General features: G+C 41.0%; 1 protein-coding gene across 3 annotated transcripts in view; it reads left to right on the top strand.

Moving 5' to 3' along the window:
* The window catches only part of TOX2 (TOX high mobility group box family member 2), a 250,921-nt gene that overhangs the window by 187,338 nt on the left and 40,754 nt on the right, over positions 1-22,829 (top strand). For 2 of the 3 annotated variants that reach the window (XM_044447515.1, XM_044447514.1), the window contains 2 exons: positions 1,168-1,407; positions 19,034-19,261. In XM_044447515.1, the coding sequence (XP_044303450.1) occupies positions 1,168-1,407; positions 19,034-19,261 (468 nt within the window). The remainder of the gene's footprint in view (positions 1-1,167; positions 1,408-19,033; positions 19,262-22,829) is intronic. The other variant, XM_044447516.1, reaches the window with a different exon arrangement.

Genomic DNA, 22,829 nt, shown 5'->3' with positions numbered 1-22,829 from the left:
ATTTGAGTGAATGTGTTTTGAAAGATGGTTGATACTAGCATTAATAGATGTTATCTTCAATAAAAGTAATCAAAGAAGCTATAAGTACCAAGAATTATTGGACAGGGCAGATTCCCTCAATGGCTGGCTGGGGATGATGGGAGCTGTAGTCCAACACATTTGGGTGGCATTGGGTCAGGTGTGTTTGGTCAGTAAGAGAAATCTGTCCTTTGTCTCCTCTTTCCAGCTTACTTTGGAACTTCTTTGCATTCCCTCCTCACTTCTGTTTTCAGACTTCAAGCTAGTTGGGCAAGTTTAGAATTACTCCTTTCAAATGTTAGAAATGTCCAATCAAAAGTAAAAAAAAATATTGTTCTGCTATATCAAGTTTGATATTTGATAAAGAATGCCATGAGGTCCTTTGGACCCAGATTTGTACATTCCATGTCTTCATATTTGCTCAATTATTCAATAAGAGCCCTGTGGTTTTTTTGTTGTTGTCTTGATCAAATAATCTCATCTTTTAACTTTGGGTTGTTATCATGAAAACAGAAATATTGGGATAGCATGGGGAGATAACAAAATGACAAGCCAAAAATGGGAGCAGCCCTTCTGAAAAGGAAACATGAAGGACTACAATTGGCAAATATACTATACTGTGCTGGCACAAGGTGTTTGTATTGCAACCCCAACCCCAAAGCCTGGCGTATCAGAGAGGCTGTTCAGCCCACCTGAGCTGGTAATATCAGAGGAACAAGATGGGCTTGCAGCTCCCACCTCTTCCAGCAGCACTTGGTTTCCAGAGATGCCAGATTTTGCTGGGGATTAGGGGACTTTAAAATACCTTTATTTATATTGGGCATATAATATAGTTTTTCATTTGACTACCATAAATGTTTTGCTACATGCTCTGCAAATTGGAAAAAGAGAGTAAAAAACTAAGGCAAGAATATGTAAATCCATTGCAGTGGTCTGTGTAATAGAACGCTTCTGATAATAGAAAATAATTGAAGAAGATATTCATGCCTTAAAGTAGGAGTAACTTTTTCCCAGCATGCAGCAGACTAGTTTTCCCCAGGTAATTAAAACCCAGGTAATAAGTATACCCAGCCTGCATAATAACGTAATTTTTATAAGACAGTAAATATAGTACAAGTTTAATTAAAAAGTAATATTCTCCTAACTCAGATCCAGGAGATGGTCCACTCAGACGCCACTTCCTATGAGTCCAACCATCAAGTTCCCCTGATCAATCGACCAGGGATGTTAACCGGTCACATGAGTGCCCTCAGCCAGTCACAGCTGATTTCTCAGATGGGTTTGAGGAGCGGTGTTACCCATGGTTCCCCATCACCCCCTGGAAGCAAATCTGCTACACCATCTCCCTCCAGTTCTACTCAGGAAGAGGAGACAGAATCACATTATAAGGTACGTGCAGCAATGCCTGTTTTGACAGACATACCATTTGACAGTAGCAGCCAGCCTGCAATGGCGGAAATAATATGCAGCAGTCAGAGCAAAGACATTTTGCTTTTCCTTGAGCGAGAGAGAGAAAGACTCACACACGGAGAGAACATTTTTCTATCTACAGAGAACATTTCTAAGCTAAGGAATTGGAAGACGTGTCAGGTTTGCAAATTATATCAAGAACAGTAGCTGTATATTGATACATATAATAAATAGAACAATTATGGTGGCTAATTCTGAAAGAGGTTTTTCTCCCTAAATCTTTTTCTATCTTGCAAAGATGCCAATTAGATCATTTTGTGCTGTCCTTCCAGATTAGGATTGTGACAATAAATGTATGGCTTAGTGTAGATACACATACCATTTTACCAGTTAGAAACATTCTTCTGTAGAAGCAAAATTCTCATATTTGTTTGAAAAGAGAAAATGGGAAAGCACAGATATCCAGCTGTGGTTTCAGTTCAAGAGCTTGCCACCTCATCACCAGAATGAAATTGATAAAGTTTTCACTGTATTTTAGCTCCAATTGAGTTTTTAAAAAACTGATCAATTATTAAGTTATTCAGTAAACCAGAAGGCTTGTTAGGCTTCAAGGGGGAAATCTTACCATTTTCTCATGGTTAAGTAGTATGTAGATACTGGATATATTGTTTCTGTTGCACAGACACATGGAATGGGGACGTGCAACATAGCTGCATTCTGTAAAATGAAAATCCTCCTCACATGTGGGGTATTGGACAGGATAACTCAAACAGAGGTGATGCTAAAAACAAATAAATGCACATTACCAGTCCTCAAAGCCCTGCTTTGGTGTATCAATATCCTCCTTGAAGCCAAGTGCATAAAGGGTAGGAGAGAGAGAATGAAGAATGAAGAGAGGAGCACATTGATAGAAGGTTGATGTCCAATCAACTGTGTGTGGTTTAGCAGTTGAGAGCATTATGTCTGAACCAGACCTCTGAGCCCATGGCATGCCAAGATATTTTTCACTTAATCATCAAGGGCCTTTCCTGTACAATCATGCACAGCTTGTTTCAGCCAGATGTTTCCTTAGTATGACAGCTTCCACGAGTCCCTTTTAGAATATCAAAGCATCATATTGCACACATAATAAAGACTCACTCTGCCATGCCATTAGTTTGCACCTGCGTTAAAAAGGAAGAAATGGCCTTGCTGGATGAACGAATTGCAGATGACAGGAAGAGCACACTGCAAAACTAAAAAGTAGAATAAAAAGAAACAAAAATTAACAGTATAGCCAGGAAGACCTTGCTGGTGTCACCTTTTAAGTTATGCATTTCTTAAGACCACATGAATCTGGAGTTTGTTTGTATCCTACTTTAAGTCAGCATGCAAGGCACTCTCTTTGCCATGTTATCCTCAAGCAACTCTGTGAATTGGCTATGTTGGTTGTTATGGCTCATAATTACCCAGTCAACTTCAAAGGTAAATGAACATTTGAAACTGGGCCTTTCAGGCCTTCTGATGCTGTAATGCAGGAGTAGGCAACCTGGTGCCCTCCAGATACCTTGGGTTGCAACTTCCATAATTCCTGACATAGACCATGCTGGTTTCAGTTTAATGTGATCTATGCTTTTCTCCAATGTAAACAAAATGTAATGCTGGAGAAAGCAAGCTAGTCATAGCATCTGTTTTTCACATGGAGGTTTGATTATTAGGAAGGCATTTTGAGGGTTTCCCTTTTAAAGTTTGGGCAGCTTCTACTGGCTGATGATGGGTGACTTCCAAGGGTGGGTGAGGAATGCAGTATAGAATTGAATATATCCCTTTCCTGAGTGGAACTTAAAACAATAAGGGTGCTGTTGCATTCATATCCTGCTTGAGGACTTTCCATAGGGTACTGTGGGAACAGGAATGCTGAACTAGATGGACTGTGGTCTGATCCAGAATGCAGGGCTGGTGTCAAGGGTAGGCATTGTTTGAAACCTGCTAAGGCGTGTCCCCCAGCAGGGAACCACTGAAAAAAGCTTCTTGGAGTTGGTTTCCCCCTTTACCATTAAAACCTGCTTGTTAATCCAGTTCTCATTCTGGCTGAGATGACAGTGAGAAGGAAGAGCAAGAGATGCCATTGTCTACCTGCCTCTGAGTTCTTGGCCCATCTAGAAAGCAGTGGTAGCAATGGTGATGGAAAGGCAGACCCAAGAGGGGAGGATGCCCATTGAAAGAGTCTTGCCCAAAAGCCTTCACAAGCCTGGGGCTGGTCCCACCAACTTAACTTTTCTTGTGTTCAGGTATTTCTGAGAAATTAATATATCTTCCTATAATAACAGCAACTGGCAATGATGATTGTGTAGATAAAGATGATGCATTGCATTTTCTCTACTGCCCAATAGCCAAAGCTCCCTGGATGGTTTACAACACTTCATAAAATGAAATAAAATATAAAATGCATGGTGTGTAGACATAGGGATGCTGTTTTGTAATGGCTGTCAGAACAGAGAAATGGCAGCAAGAGGTGGTGCTCAATCCTTTTCACCATTTCCTCAATTCATCTCACTGTATGTTATTTGGCTTTTTCCTTGCAGGGTTTTAAATGGGGTTAAATGTTCACACTCACCCTACCCGTTCTTCATTTCTTATGTTCCCCAGATGAAGTGTTTTTCCTTATGTAAATAAGCTGTTGGTCTGCCTGTATGCTTGTGCAGGTCAAGAATCATCAGGTTGAAGAATAAAAGACTAGGGTCTCAGATGAAAGCTGGAGGGCACACAACAAGGGACCAATAGTGAGTTGAAGGAACTTGAAAATGTTCATTCAGGCAAAGGTCTCATACAATACTGAAAGCTCTCCTAGATTGCAGGGATGATAACATATTTATGTTCATTGTTTTCTAGTAAACCTTTTTCATCCTTGCAGATACAAGGGTAGTTTACAAAAGAAACAACACAGTAAAACACAACCTCATAAGGACAGCAAATAGTTTAGACAAAAATCAACCAGTTAAAATTTTTGAGCAAGCAAAAAAGGTTTCCTGCTGCCACCAAAACTACTGCATTGTGGGCAGCAGTCAAACCTCCTGAGGGTGGTATTCCATAATCAGCACCACAACTAAGAAGTCTCTCCCTTGTTGACAAAGAACATGCTCAAGGTACTTTGATAGGTCTGTTGTCATAGATACAGGATGCACTTCTTTTGACATTATAATTTGTCCTATATTTATTTGAACAATTTTTACCACACCCTTCAAATGAAAAATCTACCCAAGCAACTGACCATCAGATCAGGATAGTTCCTGCCTGCAGCCTTAGGAAAGACATAGTGGGCAGGTTTGCACAACACAATAAACTATGATGGTTTCTTGCACAGGATGGTCTATTGTGTCATCCAAACCTTGTCATGCCTTTTCAGCATGGTAGATTTGGTTTTTAGAAACCGCAGTAAGTTCTGTTCTATGGTTTCCATGCTCCACCTTGGCTTCTCCAGTTGTCCAAACCTGGCATCATGGTTTCCATGGTTTTGGTGTGCAGCTACCACAGTTCCCTAGAAAGAGTAGCAGCTTCAAGAGCTGCTTCAGCCGTCCAGCATGGAATTGAATTTCAGGTGCAGTGGCTGATGGAATATGTGCCAGTAATGGGAGCATTGAGCAAGAAGGGTGGGAACTACACAAGCATAGAAACTACTTGATCATTTGTCAAGGTCATTCAGGCAAAACACTCCATACCATGGAAACCAAACAAAGTGACATGTGCAACATATTATGACATCTGCAACATCCAGTTGGTGCAAAAGGGAGGAGGAAGGGGGGAAAGGGGATGAGGAAGGAGGGAAAAGAGAAACTAGCAAATTCAAACACTAATTCTTAAAGTAACATAGAAATTTATATAATAACCAGTTGAAATATCCCTGTGGTATTTATTCCTCTCTCTGCTGCAGCCTAATGGGACTGTTCTGTTTCTGGGAAGCAGGAATGTTGTTAGGGCTTGGCAGAGGAGACATCCCAGTAATGCTGTCCGAACCAAGGTCAGGTCTTCGAAAGGCAGACCACAGAAGAGCATAGAACTACCGAAAACTCTGAAGATGCCACCAGGCAACACGTCTGCTGGACTGAGGCTAGGCAAGGCAAGGAAAAGAAATGGATAGTATCACAGACAGCTGCAAGGTTCAGCCAAGCTTTAGTTGCGTGTTGCTGTTAATAACTCACAGTCTCGAAATGAAGAATATTAGGTATTTTGCTTCTCTTAGGTAGCCACCGCTGTCTCTACTCTGAATGGGGCCTTTCCCTAAAGGAACCTAACTTACTTTGGAAGCTTTTGACTGTAATGGGAAGAGGTGAATGCAGTGTGGTGGCGGCTCTGAATAGTAATGGCATCTCGAAATGAAGCCCTATGGACTTTTGTAGGACAGGCGCTCTTGAGAGCGAGAACAACCCTAAAGACAATCTGGATACTTCAATTGGTACAAAACAGAGCAGCCAGGCTATTGACAGGGAGCTGCAGATGTGATCATATAACACTAATCCTGTATCATCTGTACTGGCTACCATTTGAAGTCCGGGTCCAGTTTAAGGTGTTGACTATAACATTTAAAGCTCTAAAGGTTTAGTGCCTGCTTATCTAACAGAACAAATTCTTCCATATATACCTGCTCAGTCCAAAATATCTTCTTTGGAGGTCCTTTTCCGAGAGTCCTCCTTGAAGAAAGTGAGGAGGGCCATTACAAGGAGAAGGGCCTCCTCAGTGGTGATGCCTCAGTTGTGGAATATGTTCCATGGAGAGGTTTGTCTGGTGCCAACCCTTTATTCTTCTAGCACCAGACCAAGACCTTGTCATTTAACCAGTATTTTAATCATGTATGTGATTAAATATTAGAAATGTTTAATGTTTGTAAACCACCCAGAGAGCTCTCTGGGCTATTGGGGTGGTATATTAAAGCAATCAATCAATCAATCAATCAATCAATGTATGATTTAATTCTATTTTAATCAAGTGCTATAAATCATTTTAATATTTTAACTATTGTAAACCATCTAGAGATTTCTATAGAAATATAGAAGGTATAGAAAATCAAAAAATCAATCATCAATCAATCCCACATATGTGCAGGGCTGTTCCCTTTCCTGTGGGAACAGGAGAAAAGTAATGCACAAACAACTTGTATCCACCCTCTATCATATGTACATGGAAGCACTGAAATATTAAATGAAGTCATTAAAGAAATGCCTGATTGCATGGAACTGTGTGTGTATATATTATACCCTTTATGTGTTCAAAGAAGTGCAGTATCATGGCAAAGATGTGTCAAAGCCCCACATTCAGAGCAAAGCAATACAGTGCCCTCTGTATTTTTGGACTACAGTCCCCATAATTCCTGACCATTGGTCATGCTATGGGAATTGTAGTTCAAAACATCTGGGCAATACAGGTTGCTTTTGTTGTTTTCTTCCTCACTGGAAGTATGAGTGTTGGGATTACTTCCAAGTCATAATGGTTTTACCTTTCTTACCAGTATGCACAGGTGCTTTGGTAGGTGCCGCCTGTTAGGAAATGCTGGGGGAAAGCTGCACCAGCGAAATTTCCTCTGTTACCAGTGGAGGCTCATATAAGCAGTGGAGACTCCTTTCGATTTGGGTCGTCTCAATGGAGGCTGCCTAACCTGAGGTGTAAGCCCACATTAGGCAGTCAGTTCAGATGTCAAGGAGACTGTAAAATTTAGATGTGATGGAGAAAGAAAGAGCCTAAACAGCATGTTCTAATTATTCTTGTGCAATCTGCCCAGCAGCCTCAATCAAATTTGGATCTGTCATATCATGGATTTCATAAAAGTTTTGTGGGTAGAAGAACTGCAGTAAAAGCTAAGCACCAGGTATCACAAGGCTCTCTTGATATATAAGCCTATCAATGCAGGATTTTTCTAAGAAAAAAATCTATTTTAACCCTTAGTAGCCTGGTATTTGCTTCACCTTGTCCCTTTTTACTTTATAAAAAGTAAAATAGTTTTAATTAAAATGCACCATACATAGCTTTGTTTCTTGATAATGACGTGGGCTTTCCTCTGAGGGGAAAATGGTGTGTGTGTATATATACATATTCTCCCCCCCCCCCGCCACCAATATATCTTATTTCCTTTTTATGATTTTTTTTAAAGTTTATTGTGATCATTGGATAGATGAGATATTTGTCCAGTGTCTTTTTGATGGTACATCAGTGCTCTTTCTTATTTGAACAGGTCTTTGGTAGCTGATAGTGGATAAACAACCTGTGCCCATCATCTTATTTACTCTTTGAAATTGTTTTGGTAGATATACTGTATCAGTTACATTTTATTTTGGAATTATATTTCATGGATTGTTTCGTTTTTGGTTTTTGTCATTTCTTCAAATAGTTGTATAAACAGACAAAATACCTGGTCAAGTCTGGTCAACTACCTACATGCTTCATCCTTGCCCTTCATAGCTTATTACATCTAATGAGGAGAGATCTGGCTGAGTTCAGGAGGTTGTAAGTTCCTCCTTGAGAGAGGAACTAGTGTTGGCTTCTTTAAATGAGGTGATAATTAGGCAACTTTTTTCAGTCTAATCTGGCCCTAGATAATGTTCACAACTATAGGCCAGCAGCTAGCTTTACTTTCTTGAGCATGGTGCCTGAACTTGTAGTTGCTGGTCGATTTCAGGCACTCTTAATGAAACTGGTTGTCTAGACTCGTTTTAATTGGGCTTCAGACTGGTTTTGGAGTGGCAACTCCCTTGGCCACCCTATTTTGATGACTGGTAGCAGAGAGTAAGGGAAAGTACATCCATTAGGAGACGCAGATCCAGGCTCTGGGTAGCCTTCGCTAGTGAAGGTCAATCCCCGAGACCATCCTAACAAGTGTTCCGGATGCCAGCAGCCAGAGTAAACCACCAGCCTCTGTGGCAGCTGAAAATATCACCCCTGCTTAGTTTAAAACAAGAAAACTACCTCGATCATGTTCAGAATTTACACTGCTGCTGAGAACATTATAGTCTAAAGGGCATTTTCTTATTTTTGTTGTTTGTGGTCTGGTGCGCGAACCTTAATCCATTATTGCTTGATGTCCGTGGCATGTTATCAGGGACTCAATCCATTAACAGATATGACAGGGGTACATTCTGCTACAAAGGCTTTTACTGTCCGGGCTGAAATGAATGATGAGTGAACTCATGGCAGCACAGAAGAGCTTCAGCAGTGATGGCAACCTGACCTACCCCCCGCATGCCTTGCACATGCAGTTGGCAGTCATTACTGCAGCCTTAACTTCAAGCTCTAAAAACATTGCAGGGACATTTAGGAATGTGGGGCTCTTTCATCAAGATAAGCATCTGAAATTGGCTTGCATTATGGAGGACGGAACGATGTTATGGGTTACATTGGTGACATAGGGTAACGTTGCCAACTTTAAACAATATGGTAAGTTGCAGTTATCTTTGAGGCAAAGTTCTGCTTGCCACCAGTAGTGATACGAGTATGTAGTGTTTATACTGCCACATGTGTGTACAAAGGAAGATGTGCTTTGAAGTATGGACCCCTTTTTTGGTCCCTGAATGCATGGCGGGAATGGATGTCCTTCCTACTGCATGTGCTGGGATCAAAAAGACACCATCATAGCTATTTCCAGTCCATGTTTTTTCATGCATAAGACATGAGTGTTGACTGACGTGTGCAGAAATGTGACACTGGTTACAAGTGAAAACTGGCATGAGTTTCTAAACAAGTTCTTTTAACACAGTGCAAAGCTTCTCATTCATTTCAATGAGAGTACCCCCAGCAGTATGTTGGACTTTATCAGGCCATTACACATAAGAGCCATTCTTTCATCTGGAGTAATCCCATTTGTCAAGCTATACTTTAGTATTTTTTCCCATTAGCAGCTGCTGCAAAACTATCTGCAAAGTTGCATGGCCATACTGGTAATTAAGTATGTTTTTGTGTTTTCTAGCCAAAGTTTGTCTCCACTGAAATCCTGGGTTTCAAAGAATTACACCCCCCCCAAGACAGCAAATTATGGTTTAATTAACCCACAATTGGTCATGTGCAAATGCTAGTGACTGAGTGAGCGTGTTCCCACTGCACAACCTTCACTTCTGCTTTTAATCAATAGTTTATTATTGGCTTGTGAGTGTGATATGAACCTAGAGTGCTGCATGGTTATGGCATAAACAATCCAGGGGTTTCTTGTTTGATTAATTGACCCAAAGTGCAATCTGACCTAATAACTCTCTCTCTCTCTCTCTCTTTTAATTAACGGTTATAGAACTGAAAAGGTTATGTTCAATATGTGAGACACATGCTCTCTCTCTCTACACACACATACACATATGGCTTGCTATTTTAATAATTACTTAATTGAATTATTACTAGGACTGAGCTGAAAGGGAAAGGATTATTGAAAACATTTGCCCGTTGCAAAAAGCACGTCCATTCTGATGGAGGGTTTTCATGGAGCAAAAGTGTCTACTGAGAGTGCTAGAGCACGGACCATTCTGAGAGCAAGCCATCAACCGTGACAGTGATCAAAAACCATTGTAATGCAGCAAGCTGTGGAGCATCAACCCAACTGCAGACCACATTCTCCCTTCCCTCTGATTAAGGCATTGTCTGGTAGCCATGTCTTCTCTGACACCCTTCCAGAATGATAGCAGTATGATATAGGAAAGTATCATATGTGATGTTATGACATCACCATGCCCTATATCATTTATTTATTTATTTCATTTTATGATGTCCAATAGCCCAAGGCTCTCTGGGAGTTTAACAAAAAGTTAAAAACATATAAGCAAAGAGAATAACATAAATGCAATAAAACGATAAGACAATAAAACAATGAGACCAGTAAAAGCACAGCAGCTGCAACCAAATCGGTACAGAGGTATATCAATAGTGCAAGAATACAGCGTAAGTACTAAGATTAAAAGTTAATTATTAAAATACTGGGCAAATAAAAAGGCTATATGATCCCTGATTGGCTAGGGGATTCCATATCATAAGATGGTACTGAAGCAGCAGTGAAAGGAATCAATGGAAGGAGGACAAACATCTGACATCATGTAGCTTTTAAATGTGAAGATTTGGAAAACCCTAGTTATTAAATCTACACCCACTTTAACCCAGCATCAGGCCCGAGTGGGCCCTGGTTACCCTGATGGATGACCTCAGTCAGGGAAGACTGGGTGTGCGATGCTGTTAATTCTCCTTGTCCTTTCTGCGGCTTTTAATACCATCAACCATAATATTTTTCTGGATAAGCTCTGTGGGTTGGGTGCCTGAGGCACAGTGATACAGTGGTCCCACTCCTACCTTCATTGTTGGTTTCTGAAGGTAGCATCAGAGGATTTGTGCCTGATCCAAGTACAATTGCAAAAGTGGGTTCTACAGGGCTTCCTGTTGTCCTCCATACTTTTGCACATCTACAGGAAGTTGTTGGGTGAGGTTACCAGGGGATTTGGAATGTGGTGTCAGTGATACGCAGATAGCATTCAGCTCAGCTTCTCCAAGTTATCTGAGTTGAGTGAGGTTGTACAGGTGTAAAAATCAGTGTCTGGTTTCAGCAATTCAGTGCCTGGGTGAAGGTCAATAAACTGAACCTGAATGACAGTTCTGTGGTTCTTGTGTCTCAGAAATAGCTGCTTAGTTTTGTTTTATTTTTTATTAAATGGGATTGCATTCCCCCTGGAAGAGCAGGTTCATAGCTTAGAATTGTCCCTTGATTTAACCTTATCACTTGAGGCATGGCAGCCTTGGTTGCTCGGAAGATGATCTCTCTCAGCTTGGGATAGTCTGGCCACAGTACTTCATGCTCTTCTGAATGAAAGCATTGAATTGCTGATAGGTGTTGTACATGAGTCTGCCTTTGAAGACACCTCAGAAGTTTTCAGTTACAGCAGAATGTGGTGGCCAGGATTGTAACTGGTACTGCCAGATAGAGTTGCATTTTAAAACCTTATTAGGTTTGGGACTCGAATATGTGCAAAGACCCTCTCCCTGTGTCTGGCTGTCCAAGTATTGAGGTTATCAATAAAGGGACATTTCACTATGCACTTCTGCAACAGCAAGGGAGAGAGTTGTCTTTGGCATGGATTCCTGATTGTGAAACATGTTCCCCACGGACGTGCAACTGGTGCCAACATGATATTCTTTTCAGGGCCAGCTGAAAACGGATTTGTTTGCCTTTGCCTTTGCAATTGTTTATGAAGCTGGGTGGTGTTGCTGCCTATTATACATCTGCTGTCTTTTGTGTTGTGGTTTAGTTAGGATGTTTAAACATTTTAAATTACATTTTCTCAATAGGCCTGTTATCATAAGATAGAGAAGAGTATATAAATATTTCAAATAAATAATGAATACAATGTCTCATATTTCCAGTTTTTAATGTTGTATAAACCCAAGCTAAATATTAGAATATTTGGAAACAAATAAAGCATCAGAGTCTAAATATGAAATATGTAAAGTTGCAGATTTCTGTCAAAGACTAGGTGATGTTATAGTCTCTTCCAGCTATGCTTTTTAATAGTATGTCTATTTAAGGCATACATGATGTATATCCATATATGCATATCCATACACATACAGGCCAATTTAGCCACTAAGCATACTTTCCAAAGAGTGAAAGTTGGATTGCCTTCTGAACTGGGGGCTTGATTGACATTCTTTTTCCAGAACATTGTCAGCCTTGGGCTAAACTTGGTCTTGTTCTGGAACTTTTCTTCATGAGGATCTGTTAATTGATTGTTAATCCAGTATATCCACTTTCAGTTTTACTTTAGAATTGAGATCTCACTGCTACATGAGGATGGTTACCTTTCAGCAGCACTGTCACATAAGCAGTGTAGTATAATCACACAAGAAGAATCTGAGCTACTTTCACAATTAAATACTGCATTTCTCTGTTCAGAAAAGACAGACAGACAGAAACCAAATTGCTGGCAAAGTTGGAGGGCCATCTAAGGAACCTGTAAACCAATCTGAGTAAAAACGATGAGCATGTTATGTGTCCCTCTTTTAGAAAAGCCCTTATGGTGCATCTGTAGCACTCATACCCTTCTTCCAAGGGTAATTTTAGCCTTATACCAATCCTATTAGGCTCATTAAGCTGAGATTGTGAATTGCCTGGGCCACTCTCTTGGTTCACACAGGAGCACAGTACTAAATGTCAGTTCTCTACAGCCAAAGCCATCCCTGCAGTAAATCTTTTCTTGCAGGTCACAGAATGAATGCTTGGAAATTACTGTTCCTGGCTAGATTACTCTGTCTTTCTGTTTGTTATGCTGCACTCACAGTAAAATATATGCAAAATGTGCATAACCACATTTCATCCACTAACCCTACAATTTCTTCTATGCTTGCCAAAGTTGAGGAACAGAAAAACACCTGAGTAGGGTCCATCTGTGTAGACAACTGGAGAGTTTAAGCTGAAGGGAAAAATTCTGTTAATGGTAAAAAATCCCATTTTACGGAAGAATATTTGTGAGCCAAAATAACCCACTGCCTCAAAAATGGATACCACGTTGGGCATATCCCCAGCAGTAGAAGACAGTGCACATGCATTAACACTGAATAGAAAATGTGGCCTATTTTGTAATGGCTGATAATTTTTCCCCTCATCAGTTATCCTAGGGCTGAAAGAAAGATGAATCCTGTCTTCTTCCTTGAAGCAACTATGTTCAGAGAAGAATGTCTCACAGAAAACATGCATCTCCAAAGTAATAAAAGCTAGTATTGGGCTGTTAGGAGAATTGTGGGAATTGTGGTAGGAGGAGAGCAAAGAATTCTTTTTATTCCTCTGTCTCCATCCTCCACTCATGCAGCTCTTCATTTCCCCCATCCCATCCTATGTATTTCACAGAGGCTGACACTCGCTCTAAATATTCCTGCCTGGTATAAGCAGATGATTGCAGCTTGTTCTGTAATTTCATAAAGTTTACAATTTCATCAACCTGCTCATCCTCCTATTAGGGTGTACCTTCCAAATTTAGATATCTAGTCCAATTGCCACCAGTATTTGTAAAATAAATGCGTTGCAGGTGGGGTGGAGGAGAGGTGGGAGGTGTTGTGGCTATGAGTGGGCAGCTGTCCACTTGAGAAATACCAGTGCATGAAGACTCAGCTTAATGGCCAGTATGGACTGTTTGATCACAGAGCGTTATTACATCTGACTTTCCCACTTTTTTCCAGACTGTTCCCAACGAACATGAATTTCTTTACACTCAGCAGGCCTATTCCTCTTTGGCAGAATGCTTGCAAAAACTATTCTTTCAGAAGTCTCTCTGTTGATGGAGTGACTGACAGACTGACAGACTGGATTACTACTTTAGCTTTTGCTAAATGGCTTGTTATTCAGATTGCATTCTATCCTAATTCTCTCTCTCTCTCCCTCCCTCCCTCCCTCTCTCTCTCTCTCTCTCTCTCACACACACACACACACACACACACTCCCCTCCCCCTCCCCTAACCCTCCCTTTCAAAATGCGCATTGCTGCTAGAGTGCTTAAAGTGCCTGCTAGAAAGGTACTTAAGTTACAAGTCTAGTACTGTTCAAAGAGACCTGCCTCTAGTTTTAATAGCAAGCCTCATTTTTAGGTTATGTTGTGGTCTGAGTGGGTCCAGTTTACTGGGGTTTTGGAGGGAGTTTTTATTCACAACACATTTTAGATGTACAGGCACCTTGGGGAAGTCAGTATTCAAGAAAGTAACTAATCTAAACTTCTCATCTGTTTATATCGGTTATATGGGGAAAATCTATTTCACCTAATTATAGACTTAATCTGAAGAAACCTACCCGTCAAAAGGCACTGCGGGTGATGACTATTGTATGTGGTAATTTGCTGAGGATGTGCATTTGCATCAAGGACTGATAGTCCCTCATTCATACTGTGAGTATTTAGCAGAGGCAAATAGCAACATGCCCCAGCAGCATTAGTTACATTGTTTTCTCCTGTACAGCAGCATCTAGAAACAATTTATGTACTTAGATAGGTTTGTACCTACAAGACTTGTTTTTTCCTCAAGAATTGTATCCACTACAAACTAGTGTTAAGTATATGCCAATCCATGGCAGTTCCACTTAATCTACCTTTGGGACTGCTCCAACCATTTATGTTGTCCATGCATACATTTCATTGTTGTTAGCTGCCTTGATCATTTATATGGAAATAGGCGTATATATTTTACAAAGGAATAATAAAACTAAAACTTGGGTGTGAAGCTCTCCTAAAGAGGCTATTCTGTCTCTACCTGACCTGCCAGGTAATATCCCGTTGGATTTACTCAATTCTCTCTGTTTAACTTTTTGAGTTATAATGGTATGGAATGTCTTTTCCTACAAATGAAAACAAAATGCCTGCAGTACAGGCTTGGAACAATCTCTTCCAGGTGAGGAAGAAGGGAAGCTTAGCTACATGGGGGTTTTCTTTATTTCAAGTCAAAACGGAAAGCTTTGGGGAAGTGTCCACAACTCAGTGGTTGTGAGATCTTGCTCCAGTCCAAGGGAAGCTATAGCTTGTGAGACCAATTCTGAGGCAGCAGGGGAAGCTGCAAAACCAAGACCAGCCATGGAGAGCCAAATGCCTGAGAACTCCTTTCTACCAGGCCTCCCACTGGCTGATCAGCTAGGAGGGGGTGAGACACAGGAGGCTGGTATGACCTTCTGGTCCGCAGCTGAGAGACCCGATCTTGGCCTTGACAGAGGCCTTTTGCTTCTTGACCAGAGATGTCTTCCACAGGATCAGCACAGCAAGAAGAGAGGGTGCTCCAGGAGTGCTCCTCTGGTGTGATGTCAACTAAGGAGACAACTGGCAGGCACAACAACTGCCTGAGAGACCGTTTTCCTTGCCAGGATCAAATATCCAATAGTGGCATTTAGTGGCCTTCCCCCTATCTCTAAACAAGAGCAAGCAGCAGTAGGCTTTGGGGAAAATGATGCATTAGGAACTAGAAAATGTCCTACTTTCACTTGAATGTATGCTGTTTGCTGAGCCCAGGGGTGACTGGGTCCTTCGTGGTGATGCTCATGAACTGATTCTTGTTAAGGACTACATTGTAATCTGTTAATCTTTATTGGAACCATAAACTCATAACTAATTACTGGAATTATGGCAATAAAATATTTTTTCTAATATTTGTACCTCCATTCAAGGAAATTAGGTTCTGACTACCTAGTTAAATTTGTGGCATCCTCTACTGAATTACCTCAGATTGCCGAGCTAGAAAAGATCTCTCCCCCACACCATACCCCTCACCACACACACACTTTCTCTTTTTGATACTTTGGAGGGTCAGTCCCTGCTAAAAGTAGACAGTATTGGCTCAATGGAGCAGTGGTTTGACACAAATTTAACCTACTTTGCATGTTACAACAACCGAGAGTACAGGTTGAGTATGAGTTGCCATTGAATTGTGGGTTGTTGTTGAATCATGGGTTGTCATGTGTGAATGCTTTGTTATGGTTTAAATGTGGGTTGTTAGTCATTAATAATCCAGAGGTGACAACTAACCAACACACTATGGTTGTATTCCTGGATTGTCTCATGCAGAAGTAGACATGAACAAGGAAGGAACATCTTTGTGCATGTTATAACCATCTCCAGGGTTGCTGAATGTTAAACTTAAAGAAAAGAAACAGCTCTGATGTCACTTTCTAAACTTGTAAAACAACAAGACTGTATAAGGTCTATAGGATCTGTAGAAAGCTTTGCATGCAAATAGCACAAAAGAGAGCAGGCTGGACTAGGATCTCTTTCCCTGATGTGCATAGAAACATTTATGTTTTGCATGCAAGCATTTTTATTGGAGGTTGATTAAAAAAAAACGCAGCCCCTGCTACCTTGAATAATAGTATGGCCCACCCCATCTCTTAGGATTTACCACCAGCTCCTGTCTGCTGCCTGACTGGATCTTGTACAAAAGGGTTGTCAGATGATGACTATCAGATGATGAAAATTTCAGCCAGCTCAAACCTGGACTTAATATATCTGGAAAAAGAAATGGGGAAGATGTTAACACTTCTGTCAGTAGGTTTTGGTGAAATGTATGAACTGTTGAATGAAACCTGCAGGGGACTGGAAATGACTGCAGAGATCACAGTCAGAAAGAATGAGGGGGTTGGTTGGTGAGAGAAACTTGAAACTCCTCAGGGAGATGTTTTGCCAGAATCGCTGAGGGAGATTACAGGTCTGTGGGGGAAAGCAGAGAGAAGAAATATCTGATATTTCTTAGAAACCTTGTTGCTTTTGATATTTGGCCTTGACAGTCACCACAGAGAATGAGGGAAGCATTGCTGCACCCACACAGAAAGCAATTTTGACATTTGTAAATCTAGGCAACTCAAAAGCAAGTGAAAGAAATTACAGAGCAACGCTGGGGGACAGGGAAGGTTAAAGTTCAGTGCTTGGGCATATGAGAGATGGACCTTACCATGGGCAGGATTTGCTTAGCTAACATAATCATGAATCTCTCTCCTGAGAAATAACAGTATGGACTGTAAAGGGAGCAATCATCTCATTAATCAGACTTTGAGGAGGATTTTGATACAATATACAGCTCTAAAGGATCTGGTCAAGGTTAACAGTACAATGGCAATTATTTATTTCTATAGCAGTATCAGCACTGAAGGCATTTTTAAGCAAAACAGAAAGGCCTCTGTCTGCAAACAGTGGCAGAATCATCAGAAAAAATTGCTGCATAGAGCAGAAGGGTCAGCTAGAGATTCAGGTTAAATGAGCAGAATCAACAGACATGAAGAGATCACTCTTTTGTCTCCTCTATAACTAGTGAAGTTTCCAGAGTTTGTGATTCTTCACTTAGAATATGAACCTTGGAGATGTATAATCCTTGACTCCAGTAAGTGGGAAACGTTCTATCACTCAGGATTGGATATCTGGGAATCTACTCCTGCTGGAGAAGGAGCTCTTCATTCCCTGCCTTCCCTACTCCCTCACTTTCAACATACACCCACTTGCCCCCTGCTTTGTCCTCCTTACCTGGCTGAAGCAACAGCAGGTGCATGGGAGCATATAAAGGAAGCTGAGACCCTCGATCCATCTAAATTGGTATTTTTGGTCCTGACAGGCAGTTAAGAGTTTTGGGCAGGTTTCCTTCCTAGGCCTACCCAGAAATGCCAGAAATTGAACCTGGGACCTTCTACATGCCCAGTAATATGTTTTGCCACTCAACTTTGGCTCCTGCTCTTAAGGGAGTAAAGTCTTTCCCTGGCTGGATGGTTATCGCTTGACGACTGCTGGGGTGGCCTGCTTCTCCTCTCATCTCCTTCCACACTTCTTCCTGGAATGGCTGCTGGTGGTAGCGGTTGAGGAAGAGGGAGCTTTGGTCAGGGAGGTCTTCTGTACAGCTGATAGAACAGCCCTACCCTCCTCCTTATCTTCCTCATTTCCATACCGCCTCTTACTTCTTATATGGCAAAACATAATGCCCCAAATTTCCATCTCTCAGTGCATGAGGCCTATAAATAGTGGCACACTGATCCATGTGCCAGTGGCACATGCAGCATTAGAATGAGTCTACTGGTCCAAAGCCTAGCCAAGCTGTTTGCTCTTTTGTAATGCATGTGTGCATTATGAACCAAATTTGAAAAAATCCTCAATAACTGTGCTAATTTTCCCATTTTTGAAAAAGCATCATTTCCCCCTTTTGTTAGAGCATTGTGCATAAATCTGCTATTTGTACAGCATATTTCTGGAAAGGCCCTTTAGTCTAGTGTCTACTGTTACACATCTATACATGCAAGTTCGCATATGTGCATAAGCAAGAACCCATGGCAACCACGCATATCTCACGCCACATCAAGCGCTAGGATTTTCAGATTTTAGTTCCACATTCAGGAACAGGTCTTCAAATATTAACTGGCTGAATAACAACAAACCAAATAATTTGCCTGGAGATGTGATTCCCTTGGAATCACCACAATACTGGTGGTGTGCATAATATTGTAGTGAATTAGCAGAGGCTTCTGTTAACAACAGATATAGTAGCGGTGGGCAACACATGGCCTGTAGGCCACATAGGGCCCTACTGTCTATTTTGTGGGCTCCAATATGTTTTCCTGCAACAAGCAATTTTGCTGTGGTGGCAGCAACTTCACAGGGATTTTTTAGGGAAAGCTGTTCAAGAAGAGAAGCCCTTGTCTGCTAGCAGAATCATGTTCCTGGACATCTCTAGGAAGCATCGTGGAAACAATGTGTGCATTTCCTGCACTCCTTGTTTCTCTGAAAAAAAAATGCTGCCTTTTTTGCTATTACTGCTGGAGTGGCAAATTCAGCAGCAACAAATTCACTGCAATCCCTGGGGGGCAGAACATACTCTTGCACTCCCTCAGAGTTGACCACTTTTAAGATATAGGAAAAAAGAGATACCAGGAGTTAGGATTGTGAAGGATGCATCTACAAAAGGAATTCTCTCTCCCTCCCCCCCCCCCCCCCTCTGCATTTTGCTCCATCATACTTCCTTAAGAATCAAGTTCATAAGCATTGATGTGGAAGATTACTTGTGGGGATTCTTAATTCTTTTGAATCTGATGTTCTTCCCCAGTTCAAAGCCCATTAGCAACTAAACTAAGTGTGAACTGAAGGGCAATAATAAATACATCCTTCTTGTCTTTTGACAGGTAACTGGAGAGAAGAGACCACTGACAGATCTGGGCAAAAAACCCAAAAACCAAAAGAAGAAGAAAAAGAAGGATCCCAATGAACCCCAGAAGCCAGTCTCTGCTTATGCCCTGTTTTTCAGAGACACACAAGCAGCTATCAAAGGACAAAACCCCAATGCTACTTTTGGAGATGTATCAAAAATTGTTGCATCAATGTGGGATAGTTTAGGAGAAGAACAAAAGCAGGTGAATTCCTTTTCCTTCTTACCACTGCTTTCTCTTCTTGTTTATGCAATACATTTGTTTTAGGGTGATGTTAAAAATGTCAATACTGGTTTTGGGTTATGTTTGTTTCTTTGCTTACATGATTTATTTTCTGCAACAACATGACTTGTTAATTTACCTTTTCTTTCTCAGAGTAAAAGCTAAAACTCTCAGTAAAAGTCTTGCATTGGGCGGGCGGGGTGGGGACACGACGTTCATAGTCTTCGTTAGCTTGTGAGCCTCAGTGAACCACACCCACTCCTAGAGGTAGAGACTTTCTGAGAATGCGTGAAAAGAGACCCCTGTGAACTTAGATGCCAAAAGCTCATAATATTAGATCATATTTACATATGCTATTCTTGTTGCAAACACACCCTCTGCAGAGCTTTTGTGGTTGTCAGGTCAAAGAGTACAAACTGGTTTGTGTATTTTGGAGAAGCTTCCTACAGACCCAAAGACAGTTCACACGTTACATTGTGGCAATATTTTAACATACATTGATTTGAGGGCTAGTTTCTGGGGAAGGTATTGTGGCACTGTAATTTGCAAACAAGAAACTCAGGAATCTACTGCATAATTCTGTTAGCCAAAGCATGCAGCTTACAAGTAATTAGTTATGCTATGGCCTTTGTTATGTTTGCACTGCTTCTTTTCAGCTTGTGGTGACTATTTAAAGGAGGTCCAGTTTTTAAGTGTGCATTTTTTGAAATGTCTCATATATGGTGAGATCTCACTGCCATTTTGAAGAATTCTCGTTAAAGGGTGGAAGTAGTGATTTCATTGAACAGTACTTGCAGAAAGAAAATAGGTAAAGTGGTATTTTGCCCATCCTTTTGAAGATTGGAGCACCTGTGAACTTCAGGGTCCCCTTATGAGCCCCCATTCCATTGAAGGTTTCTTCTTGGCAGCACATATGTCTTCCTCCTCCCCTCTACCTTGTGCCATGTGTTTGCCTGCTCCAGTCAACAGAACGTGGCCTGCCAGGTCAGTAAGACAAGTTTGCATTACCTTGAGTAGCAGGACCTTTCTGTCTACCCAAGCCAAGTTGTTCCTGGACCACGTGCTGCTTTTGATAGACTGGAGCAGAGGCGACCTATTTGGGCTTGCCTTTTGTACAGAAATAACATTGTTTCTTTTACACACACACACTGAAGATGTGGCTGAGGTGCCTGTTACTATTGTAAAAAATGCTAAAGAGTGGAGGGATATGGTTGCAAGGTAAGGGACTGGATGGCCAGGGTCTCAGCCCTGCCTCAGTCCCCCTGATTTGTGTTGTATATATTTCAGAATTTAGTGCTACAATCTAAGTAGAAATAGTCGTTGATTTTTGTTTGGGGTGATTCATTCGACAGGGAATACACAAGCCACTGTCTCTACATGCCAGTTCTGCAAAGGCTAGCAAATCTATTTTTAAAATGAGATTATCCAGGTAATCTTCTTACACTCACCCCATGTACATGGGCAGTATCATTTCTAGTCTTCTAATTGGCATAAAACCTGAAAATTTGTGACTGGTAAATTCAGTGGCTCAGTTTTCAGAAAGCAACTATGACCTTAATGGCTACTTTATGTTCTCTAAACTTATGTCTGCTGTTTATTTGCTTTAAAAAAAGCATGCAAGGCTCAAACATTTCCTGACAGTTTAGATCCTCCCACTGGAAGTGTTCCAAGTGGCTACATCTAGGAAAGAAGAAGCAGGTGGGAAAACCAATTTAAATTAAAATTGTGTTTGAAAATGGTTCTGCATTTGTGTAGGCGACATGTACCATGAATATGTTTAACTTTCATGAGCCTAAAATCTTTCTTTTCAATTCTGATGTTTCTTCAGAAAAGTTTCTTCACTTTTGTGGTTCACTTCACTTTTTTATTATACTTCTGCTATGAATGGATGATTATGTCTTTGGATCAATGCAGAGTTATTTTTCACCTAACAGTGTTTTGATCCTACTCTGCAGGAGTAGCCAGAAAAAAGGACATGCACCATTGAATATGCAAGCAAAAGAGTATAGAATTGCATACATTTGTATAAGTGCACATATTTAAAGCAGTAATGAGTATTTAAATTTCACAGAGAGCACATCAACCCCTTCAAAATTCTTATGCTAATTTGCACCCTACTCCAGATTTGCCAAAATACTTATCCATTGTTATTTAATTAATTTGTTCCAAATGATTCAGAACCTGCTCCAAAATCAATTTCTCTTTTGAGTTAACCCAATTCAATCATTCATCCCTTCAGACATCCCCTTTGTTGGAAGCAGGGAGATTCTTCCATTGATGGAGGAGTTGTACAGCTACCCATTCTGTCTTTACTTCTATTTTAACTGAATTAAGCCAAGCAGGCAGAAAGTAAGTCAACAATTGAGCAAGGATGATTGTTCTGCTCTAATTGCACTACATAATGCAGACTGAACCTTCAAATGCCCCACTTCTGGGTAGGAAAATTTTAACTTTACAATTCTTTGGGGGCACATGTCTGTAGGAAATATGGCTGTCCCCACAGAGTGTTGAACATAGACCTGTGTTCATCCCTCTTGTCATGAAAATTTATTGGGTGAATCATGGCTTTATCAGATTAACCTTCCTCACTGGTAGCTTACACCTAACCTACCTTATCATTGTTGTAAAGATGCAACGAGGTATGCATGAACTCCTTGGAGGTAGGATGAGATTAAATGTAATAAAGATAGCAGGCTCACATGGGAGCCAGGGACCACTGAACTGATTCAGTGTAATGCAGCTGCATGCGTAGTTGTCCTGGGCGTATAAGAAATACTGTGCAGATCAGACAAAGTTCTAACTAGTCCAAGATACTGTTCCCACAGTGGCCAAGCACTTGCCACGCACACAATTAGGACATTGTTTTTTCCATTTATTGTATTATGAAGGTCACCAATACAGAGCAAAATGAAACAAACACGAGTCCCCCAAAATAAACAAACAAAAAAGAGAACATGAGTACAATAGCATCCTCCTGCTTGTGTTCCCCAGCAGACATAGATAGCCCCTGATGCTGGAAATACTATCTGTTGCAGAAGCAGAAATAGCATGTATCCTTTGTGACTAGCCACTGACAGCCGCATCCTTCATTAATTCATCTAATCTGCTTTTAAAGTCATCCACATGGACGGCCATCACTACACCTTACAGCTGCATATTCCACAGCTCAGCTTGTAAAATGATTGTACCTAGTTTGCTTGGTTAGCAATTGTAACCACCTTGCTAAGCTGTCATGACAGTGCTTCCCTGCTGTGGTGTTTAGGAAAAGTGTCCTGTATGAAGATAGGAAGGGACAGATGATCAGGAACCCAGGGCTTGGAACAGCTTGGAATACACAAGATGAGGGCTGTTGTCTTGCTGAATCATACATACTGATCTCAGCTGATTTTTCATCAGCACATTTTCGCTTGGCACAGTAATCTCTGAAGCAGCCTTCCCTCCAATGTCATTCTACAGTACAATATTGCTCATTCTCAACAGTGATCCTGCCTATGAGCTAACAAGGTGGAATCCATCAAGTCCTCCTTCCCTTGGAGCCACAATTAGTGGA

This window comes from Varanus komodoensis, unplaced genomic scaffold, assembly GCF_004798865.1.
Source record: "Varanus komodoensis strain SLA01 unplaced genomic scaffold, ASM479886v1 scaffold52, whole genome shotgun sequence".
In the NCBI taxonomy this organism is placed as follows: domain Eukaryota; kingdom Metazoa; phylum Chordata; class Lepidosauria; order Squamata; family Varanidae; genus Varanus; species Varanus komodoensis.
Note: the sequence above shows the minus strand (reverse complement) of the source record. Positions and strands in the feature narration are given on the sequence as shown.